A 12,173-nucleotide genomic window follows, 5' to 3' on the forward strand; every position below is an offset into this window, starting at 1 on the left:
ATAAAAATTAATTCCTCTTGTTATGATTGGATTGCCGCGGATTTTTAAGCGATCAACGTACTAAGTTTCCGTTGACATAGCGCCCCTGGTGACACAACCATAACAAGGTGGGAACCCATTCAAGAATAAAATACAATTGTTTCAAATTTTAAGAATGTACATGGTTAAAGAATATATATAAAATGGGCGTATGTCACGTTCTGTTTCTATTTCATGATCATCATCACAAATCTTTTCAGAATTATCCATAATTGTACTATAATCTAATTTGAAAGGCCCAGAAATGCTAAAATCATTGAGTGTATCATCAAATGCTGGTCCTAATTCATCATCAGAAATAGAAATGACATTAAGGTCTGGTTTAGATCCATTAAATCAATATTTGAAATTTACAAAAATAAAATAATGGTAAATTTCAAAATTAATTACCGGCTTCAGCTTCATATTCTTGAATCGAAGTATCACATTTAATCACTTGTTTTTTATTACCCCGGATACGATCACCAATTAAAGTAAATGCAAATCAGAAATTGAGAAAAAATTGCTAAAATAGAAATTATCACTAATTTTTTTTAAAAAAAAGTCTGAACTCTGAAGACATTACCCACAGTAGTCTTTAGCACTTGGGTTGAACTTACAGAAGATTCAATTGGTTGATGTATATCACTACTATGATCACGACCACGACCACAACCTCGTCCACGTCTACCGCCATTTTTTTCACGACCTTCTAATTAAATTAAAAAGTACTAAATAAAAAAATTATAATCATATTATATTGCAATTTTATATAAAAAATATTTACTTGTGACTTCTGCTTCATTTTGCATGGTAGTTTTTTGTTCTTTTCGTACTCTTGTCATTTTAAAAAAAATAAATAATAATTTAAAAATGTTTTTTTTTATAAAATTGGAAGTACTGTACTAGTTACGAAATTTAAAAAAATTATTTTTTTATTACTAATTTTATTATCAAGAAACAAAAGTTTATAAAAGTTTATTTTTAAACTTAATATAAGAAAAAGTCTATTATATGTTTAAGTTTATTTAGGCGAATAATTTAAATTTGAAACTTTAATATATAAAACCCATATATGTTAATAAATAAGCTTCTATATATATATTTTAATAAATAAACTTTTTTATACTTCTCACGGTTGCAAGTTTTGAAAATATCTAATTAAATTACCCTGACGTAATTGTGGCTAATCACATGATGATCACATTATCTTTAACATTCGGTCTTCAATAAATTTTTTCCTTAAAAAAAAATGATTGGATGATCAGATTTGATTATCTGATCTTTTTTTTAATTAATTTTTTTTTCTTCAGTTTCTTCAAGAACAGACCGAACGGGTTCTTTCAGAACGGTGATTTGGACTTCTAAGAATGCAAGAGGTGCGGAAGCTGGAAGGTTAGTATATTTCATTTTTTCTTTTCATTTTTTTTTCATTTTTTTTTTGCTTACTTTATTTATTTCTTTAGGAATTGTCTCTTTTGGAACGAATATAAGAGATACGGGAAGGTTAGTATATTTTTTCGTTATATATATATATTTTTTCTTTTTTTTTATTTTATAATTTTCAGTTTTTTCTTTCTTTTATTTACTTTATTCTTATTTCTTTAGGAACGGTCTCTTCTTTCGGAATAGCAGTTTCGATGGATTTCTAAGAATGCAAGATAGACGGGAGGTTAGTATATTTTTCGTTTATTTTCATTTTTTTTATTTATTTTTTTCTTTACTCACCTTATTTTTATTTCTTTAGGAATGATCTCTTCTTTCGGAATGGCAGTTTCAGTGGATTTCTAAGAATGCAAGATAGACGGGAGGTTAGTATATTTTTCGTTTATTTTCATTTTTTTTTATTTATTTTTTTCTTTACTCACCTTATTTTTATTTCTTTAGGAACGGTCTCTTCTTTCAGAACAGCAGTTTCAGTGGATTTCTAAGAATGCAAGATAGACGGGAGGTTAGTATATTTTTCGTTTACTTTCATTTTTTTTATTTATTTTTTTCTTTACTCACTTTATTCTTATTCTTTAGGAACGTCTCTTCTTTTGAAACGGTGATGATCAGGAATAGAGGTAAATGAGGAGCGGTATGTGCGGATGTGTTTATTAATTAAGAAACTCTTTAACGTTTCTTTTTGGACCACTAAAGTTCAGTCTTTAATTATTAAAAAAATTATTTTTTTACGGAAATACTTTAGGAACCGTCACCTGGACTTGAATTCGTGAAAGGGTAAGTTAAGCATATGGTCCTTTTGTTATAGGAACGTCACTAACGTTCCTTTTTTTTCCTTTAGGAACTGGCATTCGGGATTTTTTTTAACAATTGCTCTGCATTTCTTTATTAGTCTCTGTAATTCCGCACCTTCCATATCAGCTCTGAACTACCTTCCTTCAGTGAAGCATCCATCACCGTTTTTTTTAACGAACAGTTTCTAACATTGGATTCTTCTGGTAGGTAATTTTTTTTCATAAATTACTTTATTTTAACGAACTCTATTAAAGGTTCATTTTTCTCTTTTAGATTTGCCATTTTATTTCTTCGTATTCGTCATTAACTTTTGATTTTCTTTTTTTTTTGTAGATTTGGCTTCTTTTTAGATTTTGGTGACCCCTTCAGTGTTATCTTTCTTTTTAGGTTTTGGTATTTCCTTTTTTATGGTTTAATGTTTCTTTTGTGGAAATTAAGGTGGGTTTTTTCTATTGTTTGTTGGTTTTTTTTGTTGTCTTTGGTTTGGTACTAAACTATTAAACTTTCTTTTTTAAGTTTTGTTTTCGTTTCACCCTTCAAACGCATGGGATTTTGGTGAGAAATCGGACAATGTTTATATTTCTATATATTTCTTTAATGTAACGTATACTAACATTTTTATTTTTTCTTTTTTTAAAAGACTGAGTCTTTAGACATCCCGAATGATCCTTACGTCATGTATACAAATCCTCAAGGCAAAATTACTACGGCGTTGAATATTGCTTGTCACAAATCTTTGTTTAACAAAAATTATCTTCTACATATCATTATATGTATTTTGGGATCAACGGGTCCAATATATGGAGAAATTAAAAGGATTGGGGACACGCAATTGGGTGTTCCAACTCAATGTATTTTACTCAAACGATTAGCGAGAAAAATTGGAATCGATCAAATTTGTTCAAACATCTTTTTGAAAGTGAACGCAAAATTAGGTGGACAAAATGTAATATTAACCAATGATCAAATTGATTTTTTGTATCTTTAGAACTGACAGTGATATTTGGCGCTGACATTTTCCATTCCAGAAGAGGTGATAATAGGCCAAGTATTTCAGCTGTATGTGTCTCATTGGATTCAAAAGCTACTAGATACGGAAGATTTAGTGTTAATAAGGATCCTCAAAATGAAATTATTGAAGATATCAAAGGAATAGTAATCGATTTACTTTGTGTTTTTTATCAAAGAAATTAAGTTTTACTGAGAAAAATTTTGTTTTATCGTGATCGGTGAGTTTGGCAATTTTTTCTTGATTTTTATTTTGACAAGCATTTTCTAACTGTTCTTTTTTTTTTAGATGGTTCTTAAATTCTTTGGACGAGGAACTTTGGTGGGAGTATTATTTTTTTGTCTTATTCCATCTTTATTTCGTCTTTTAAAAACGGTTGCTAATTTCTTTTTTTCCTTTTTTTTTAGGCAGCTCAGACACGGATCTTGGTGAAATCGACTCTTAGTTAGATGCTCGCGTGAGATAGGTAAGTTTCGAAAAAAAAGGAATTCGAAACTTTATAGAAAGAGGTTTTTTTTAATTTATTTCCTTTTTTTGTAGAGAAGTTGGCTCCAGCTTGGAAACCAAAATCCCAAGTATAGTTTCAAAAAAAGGAATTCGAAACTTTAGAAAAAAGATTTTTTTAGCTTTTTTTTAGTATAGATTAATATCGATACAAAATAGATTTAATATAGATTTAGATAGTTGATACAATGAAGCTGTATTATAACTTTGAGTAAACTGTAATATTACTTTAAATAAACAATATATTTACATTAAATAAACTACATTTTTGCAATATTTTTACATTAAATAAACTACATTTTTGCAATATATTTACATTAAATAAACTACATTTTTGCATTGTATTTGTTACATGGACTCTCGAAATTACTCACAGTATTTTTATATTCGCTCCATATGGATACCCTACGTTAAATATAAAATAGCGATACGCCTACTACTTTTTTATAATATATATAGCGGCTACATAGCTACTACACAGTCCCGATTTCGCAAGTTTCAGTAAAGTTAAGATTGTGAGAAAGTGAACCAAATAGTTGAGTGATTACTTGTTTCTATCACTTGAAAATTTATATTATGTATAGAAAAAAAAGTAATGATGAAAATGATGAAATATTGAAAAATTATTCTCATCTTTAGAATGGATTATTGGGAAAAGGTGTATGAATTTAAATATTCAAATGATCAAAATGATGGCAAAAATATATCAGGCTTCTCTTACTCATATTCAAAAATTACTCAATTATAGAATACTTTAGATATCATTTACGTTGAATTAAGAGCATTATTCCTTTGTACTCGGCACCTTGACCATTCTTCTAGAAATTTAATAATAGAAGATATAATTAGTAAATTATTTCTACATTTTGCTAAGAAGAAAGAAAACAAACAAAAAACTGGTTTTATGGGCAAACGTTTTTGAAAAGTTTTTGATGGATGGATTTTGAATCACAAGTCGGAGTTACCTTCCTGGACTGTATCATTTTTTTGCATATAAATATGCAGGTAAAAGTTACAAGCATTTTTTGGAATAATGCTTCTATTGAAGAAAAAGACAGTTTATAAAAAATTGTTTAAACGTGTGCATGAAATTCAGAAAGAATTATATTCTCAAAAATGATCTTACTAGAATAGAATTATTACTGGTACATTATGATTATTATTTTTAAAGTAACAACATTGATATTTATATTTTTACCTTAATAAATACTATTTGAAAATTTAGTAAAAGATGAATATTTTAATAATTCTACTAGAGTTATATCAATAAAATACTATGATTACTATCTTGGCCTTTTATATATTAATGGAGGACTCTTTATTCCAGCTAAGTTGAAAATCGAATAAGCAATTTTCCAGATGCTGACCAATGCTATTCATTTCTTGAATTATTTAAATGTGATAGTAGTGTGGTGTTGATAAAGATTACCAAAAGGATGTAAAAAATCAGCTGAAGGATATTTAAAAGGAATTACTATGTATAAATATGATGATTATAATTTTTTAATCTCAGTGAATTAAATAGACAAGATGTACCATAATAAAGAACATTATGGTAAAAAATAAATAATAATGTGCTCAATAACAGATAGTGGAGAAGATGTAATGCCTCATTAATGATGGTCAATTAACTTTCTAAATGTGTTCCTTATAAGAATCAAAAGATTCAAAAGATTGGGCTAATGTCTTATCAATATAAAAACATTCTAAATGGATTTAATGGAGTTAAAATTAATGAGGATTTTTCAATTTACAATTTGGTAAGGATATATGTAGTTCTTGGAAGTTTTGGAACTAATCTTATTTATTCTTTGCAAATTAGTATTTTAATTTATATTTAAAATAAGTTTTCAAGAAATTAAAATAATGTAAAATATCAATATTCAACAATTAATTTTTCACTAACTACTGATTGTATAATTTGGCTTTTAATTAGTAAAACTAAAATCCAATAATGTTTTTATTGTAATTGCTTTTGTTTAAAAATGAAAATTTTAATAATCACTTATTTAAAATATAAATTAAATTAAATGTAAAAATAAGTAAATTAATACTATTAAATTAAATGAAAAAATAAAATTTATATTACTTACTACATTTCTCTTGTAAATATTTTCTAACTTTATCACATGTATTCTTACTATTTGGATATTCTTTATCGATAATAGATAATTGATCATCTGTATTTTCCAACATAGTTATATCTTTCAGTTCCTCTATATCTTTTTGAAATGTACTGTAACTTGTTTAATAATTTCATTTTTAGCTAATACAAAATATGAAAAAGTTAGTTAATTTTTATGACATTTATATAAAATAATATATTATACCTGATTTTTTTAAACAAGAAAAATGATAAAAACTGTCATTAGTTTTATATTCTTCACCAACTGAAGTTCCAAAATAAGAGATGTTCAATTTTTCGCTTAATGGAATCACAAGTGTTAAAAATTCTACACCACAAGTAACTTGTAAAGTTCGATACTAGAAATTAAACACATTTAACAATTAATTCTATAAAATTTTATATTATAACTGGTAATCACAAATTTGTTTATTTAATTCAGCTTTGCGAAGTCTTATACTTTCTATTAATTTTGGTTCCTTATTAAATCTATTTTTAGATAATTCTTCAGTTCTGTTTTTAAAAAGATTTTATCAAGTAATGCATTTCTTCAGCACATTGTTTTTGAGTTCCTGGAGTAGTAACTTTAATTTCTAAAAAAAATACTTCTTGATAAATTAAATCAAATAATATTTATAGAACATACTATTTTTTGAACCATTCAGTTTGAAATGTATTCCATGAACTAATACTGCTGAGATTTTTTTGATGCTGGTTCTTGATTATCTTTCATGATACTCTATAATTATATAAAAAATTTGGTCAAATCAAAGTAAAATATTCTTTGAATTATACTCAAAATTTTTAACCTTTATAAATGCTAGCTTAAGTGGCATTCGTCAGATAACATTTGGATTTCTGCATCATGTTTTGTTGTAAAGCAATAATTTTTTCATATTTGTCTAAATTAACTAATTAACTTTAATATAAAGTATTTCAATATTTAAAACATTACATTATCTTTTATTTGAAAATTTGATCACTAAAAAAATCAGATATGAGATATTAATGCAAAAGTCAATAATTTTTAAACAGTATATTAAAAAATCTTTATGCTGAAATATCCAATATGAGATGAGCGTAAAGAGATTAAAATGATCAAAATGATGAAAAGATTGTGATGTAAAAAGCATCGAATGAAGAAACTATAGCTCATAGCAGCATATCCAAAATTTGTATAAGTAAAAAAAAACTTACAATATGTACGTGCAGTAACAAAATATTATTGTAAAAAAAATGGTACAGGATAATTTAAATAATTACACTTATCAGTATGATCACGATTCACATGCTTTAGTATATAAATGACGTGATTGATGCGATTAACATGTGTTAAAGTTTGACAATTGATATCACATTGCTTATTACAAAATCACATTTGTTTTTTTTATTGCAATTTTAGTACATGAATTTATTTATTAGTTCTTTTATTTCTTCTCTACTAATTGTTTTTGAAATGGTCTTCTTCGGAACACATGCATTTGATATTAAATAAACAGGAATTTTCTGAGTATGGAAAATTAGTTTAGTATGCGAAGATTTTCAGCAGATAAATTATAGAATTGCAATGGCAGTATGTAAGTAGTTAGTAATTATTTTTGTCAATATAATTATTTTTTAACTAACGTGAAATTATTGATAAAAATAAAATGAAAATCAATATAATTATATTATTTCTTTCAACTATGCGAAAATCATTACAAAGTCTGTAGATCATTATTATAATTATTTTTTCAACTACACAAAAGTTGTCGAAAGCGATGAATAAATTAATTACAGATTTATGCTACAAGTTACAAATTTATAAATTTCATATGAATTGAAAAAATTATACGAATTTTGTTTAAATGAAAATAATAAATAATACAATTTTAAAATATAAAAATTGTACAATTTCTGTAATAAATCTCACAATAATTGTACATTTAATTTTTACAAAAAATAAATTTGATTCGAATACTGAATGAAAAAGTCTTATTGCTGTACATCATCACGTGCCGGCCCTATAAAAAAAAATTCTGCAAAGAAACTCAGACACGTGATCATTTTTCTGAAAAATTTTTTATAGGGCGGATGGACATCAAACATGTCATCATCAAGTATATATTCCTTCGTTACACTTCGGACTAATCAGGTAATTAACATCCTAAATGGAACATTTTGTGAAATATTATTTTGAACAAACGTTTAGTATCACAGAATGAACCAAATTGGCTCGGAGTTTGGTTCCATTATATAAATTTAGTTTCATTCATAAATTTTAAGGGTTTTTGTTCTTTTTATTTGTCCTTCTGTAATTCTACATTCCAGACTTCTAGTTATAACAGATTATTAAACGTTTTTTCTTTATTTATTGAATAAAGAATGCCTAAACTTATTAAAGATATTCTTTTTTTGATCTTTGAAGAGTTACAAAAAGATTCCAAATCTCTCTTTTCATGCCTAATGGTTAATAGGCTTTGGTGCGAAACTGTTATTCCAATCTTATGGAAAAACCCTTGGTGCCATAATATTAATTATAATAATAAAAATTCATTATACTCCATTATCATTTCCTATTTGTCAGATGATATTAAAGAATCTCCAATAAAACTAGAAATCTTCTTACCTCCCATTTTGCACCAACGTCTTTTATTTGATTATTTATCTTTTTGCAGAAGCATAGATGTAGACATATTGAATAATATAATTTCTATAGGAACTTCAGAATTATATAATCAATTTCTTTTACAACTAGAAATTTACAATCTTTTAATGAGGAAATGTTCTCAATTTAAGTATATTAATATTAGATCAATTCAGCATCAAATATTTTACTTTCCAGGAGCTAAGGCTCGACTTGAATCACTTTGCGAATTAAAATGTGATACATATATTGATTCTTCATACTTTTATGGATTAGCACGTATTTGTCAAAATATACAAAGGCTAATTATTATAAACAGAAAAATGAAAATTAATCATGGATTAGTCAAATTAATTGAAGATCAAAGAAATCTAAAATATTTTGAGTTGAAGGATGATTTTGACGATGAAGATTTTATAGAAGATCCTTATAAGGAAATTTTTCTTGCATTAGCAAAAAAAGCTGATGCTCTCAATCATTTAATAATGTTCTTTGATTTTACTGATCATTATTATGAACACACAATTATACAAGACGTACTCACAAAATTTCATAAATTAAAAACGTTAATAATTAGTAATACTTATATTTATTTTTCTGAAAACCAATTAAAAATGTTGGTGTATCATGAACTTGAGACCTTTAATATTGATTTCACTTCGTTAAATGAAGCTTCTGTTATAATTGAAAATAGTGGAGGACATCTCAGAGAAATTTTATTAAGATATACTGATTACGGATATTGGTATGATAACCTTGGTGAAGATTCTCTTAATTTTATTCGTAAAATCCATCAACATTGTCCTTCAATTGAAAGTTTGTCATTACTATTTCCATCAACAACGGATCATTTCATTGAATTTGAAACGTTATTAAAAAGTTGTCAAACTTTGAAATCATTATTATTAAGTATACCAACTATTAATAAAGAAGAAACCGGAGAAGAATTAGTAAAAATATTAATTAGGTCAGCACCAACAAACCTAAGAGAAATTAGATTTTTTAAAGAATTTCAATTTTCTTCGAAAAATTTGGAGACATTCTTTAAAAATTGGAAGGACCGGCCTGCACTTACTATACTTACATCTGATCCTATATATAAGGGAGATGACTATATGAGATTGATCGATAAATACAAAGAAAATGGAGTAATTAAAGAATTTAGGTGTGATTCTGGAAGAAATATATACTATTAAATTTAAGGTAAAATAGCTCAGTCATAACCTATATGTTTATATTTATTAAATATGTAAAATATTTGTATTATTTCTTTGCGTTGTATGTAATATTAAGTTTGAAGTTTGTATTTTTGTAATTAAGAACCAATTTTTGGAAAAATTCGCTATAAGAATCGTATTATAAGTTACAAATAAAAAATGTTTACCACAATTATATATATACTATATACAACATAAAGTTGAGTATTTGAACTTTTTGCGATAAAGCTTAGTATTCCACCAACATTTCTATATTTTTGGAATAATAACTATATACAAATATTCATATCGAAAGTATAACGTAAATGAGAAATAGTACATCTTACACCTTTTTTCTGTTATGTCATTCATCTACTTCATAATAATAAAGTGCTTCAAATGAAAGAGTTTCGTTAGAATATAATATATGGGAAATCTTCAAAAACTTTATCAAGCATCTGCTGATCAAAAAGGAACCGGATAGAACCAACTTTTGAAACAGCAATTTCATCTTCTTTGAGGTGGGTGGATCTTTATCTTTTTTTTTGTATTTTTCGTTAGGAACGTTACTTACCATCCCCTTTTCCTTTTCATTATAGGAATGAATTACTTAGATTTCTTTGTAAAGCAAAAGTATGGGATAATTTAAGAGTAGAATGAGTAAAAATTTATAAATATTTTGAAAAATTAAATAATATATCTTCTATCAATAAATAAAATCAATTAATACTACTAAAGAGTTGCTTTAAATTCAATTCCTTTATTAATTTCATTCATAATGCATTAGTAACAATGCATTTTTAACATAATAATTGTCATATGCTATCATCAAAATCATTTATTTTGGCACGAATGCTTACTATAAAATCTACTGCTAAATTTCCACCTGCCTTCTCACAGCGACATTTGTTACTATTACATTCACTCCTACAATTAATTACATATATATGTGGTAATGCATTACCTTTAAAAACGTGGAACTTAAACACAATATTCTTTTTAATTAATTGATTAAATTTATATGATTTAATTTCAATTAAACAATTCTCTATACTAAATTATTTTTCATTTCTATTAATCTCACATTAAAATTCTCGTTTCTGTATACTTCATTACTAAGTTAAATTTTTTCTTTTGTGTTCAAAGCAATTCCATTCTTAACACAAAATTCGCCATTTGATTTCAAACTTGTTAAATTAAATAAGTGTGATAGGAAATCGGTGGTATTAGGTGGTCTACTAGTAGTCAAACTGAAACTTTGTATTGTTCTTGCATATTTTATTAGAGTTAACTCAAGAGTTTCAATAAATTCTTCGTCATGCATTCCACTAAAATAACTTGTTGTTGAAAGACTAATATTAAATAGTCTGTTAAGTTCAATTAACCTAATAAATCCATGATTGTTGTCTTTCTTACTAATATGAAGTTCCAATTCTCTAATATATTTACACATCCCTATTAATCGATAGAATACTCTTATCTAAAGTTCTAAACTAGTGCTGCAACTGAGAAATTCAATATCTGATAGGAAAAACTTGAATCCAGGTAAAAGATGTATTGGATGGTTAAAGTTCCAAGGTATATCATTGTAATAATAAACATTCCCGCCAGAACGTACAACTAACTCATTGATTCTACCTAAATCTAAATGCTTACAAAAACTAATATAATTAAATAAAGGTTTCTTGTATGAATCAAATGAAAAATAAATATCTAAATTATTTCATGATTCAACTGATAAATGTAAAATAAGTAAATTCAGTAGAAATCTCTCATTTGACAAACTTAAATTATCCAAGGATTTCTCCATAGGATGGATAGCAATCTCACACCAAATTTTATTAACTAAGAGGCAAGAAAGAAGAGTCTTTCTATCATTATGCGACTCTTTAACAATATGATATAAGAGGTCAAAGATTAATAATTTGGACATTATTATTATTCTTGATAAAAAGATTATCAAGATTAATTAATAAAAATGTGAGATAGATATTTATACATGTTATAGTCTATAGTAACAAGGAAACGGAAATTATTATAAGCCCAAATTGTTGCTTAGAATTAGATGTTTTGTTTGATTGTTGTACATCACCATGTACTTGACGGACGGCAATAGAAAGCCACACAAGCTACAAGATTAAGATATTATTGGTGGTATGTGGATCATGAAATATTTATCAGAAATTATGCAATGCCACTTCTACAATGCAAGGTAACTTACACAGTTATATTATATATATATAATTTTATTAATAATAAAAGTTTGTTTAAATATAGTTACAAAGGTGATAATGATAATCTCTTTATTCATACCTGCACAGTACCATAATTTTCCACAAAATTTAGCTGCAAGCCTTCGCGGCTTATGCCAACGATCAGCTGATCGCTCAACACCTTAGCAAGTCACAAAAAATCCAATCTAATCAGAAATTTTAATTAAAAAATTTGTTAATA

The 12,173-nt window shown here is 26.2% G+C and overlaps 3 protein-coding genes across 3 annotated transcripts; 1 reads left to right on the plus strand and 2 right to left on the minus strand.

Annotated features, from left to right (window-relative positions):
- Positions 1-141: 141 nt before the first annotated feature.
- Positions 142-863, minus strand: OCT59_026578 (uncharacterized protein; the record flags this gene model as incomplete). Its single annotated transcript, XM_066143251.1, has 4 exons — positions 142-356; positions 430-474; positions 605-730; positions 806-863. The coding sequence occupies 4 exons, from the start codon at positions 861-863 to the stop codon at positions 142-144; spliced, it is 444 nt and encodes a 147-aa protein (XP_065992787.1).
- A 7,398-nt stretch (positions 864-8,261) lies between these two features.
- On the plus strand, positions 8,262-9,719 carry OCT59_026579 (uncharacterized protein; the record flags this gene model as incomplete). Its single annotated transcript, XM_066143252.1, has 1 exon — positions 8,262-9,719. The coding sequence occupies one exon, from the start codon at positions 8,262-8,264 to the stop codon at positions 9,717-9,719; it is 1,458 nt and encodes a 485-aa protein (XP_065992788.1).
- Positions 9,720-10,839: 1,120 nt separating this feature from the next.
- OCT59_026580 (uncharacterized protein) lies at positions 10,840-11,172 on the minus strand (the record flags this gene model as incomplete). The annotated part of the gene is made up of 1 exon (XM_066143253.1): positions 10,840-11,172. The coding sequence occupies one exon, from the start codon at positions 11,170-11,172 to the stop codon at positions 10,840-10,842; it is 333 nt and encodes a 110-aa protein (XP_065992789.1).
- Positions 11,173-12,173: the final 1,001 nt, after the last annotated feature.

The sequence above is a fragment of the Rhizophagus irregularis genome, chromosome 6 (genome assembly GCF_026210795.1).
Source record: "Rhizophagus irregularis chromosome 6, complete sequence".
NCBI lineage: Eukaryota > Fungi > Glomeromycota > Glomeromycetes > Glomerales > Glomeraceae > Rhizophagus > Rhizophagus irregularis.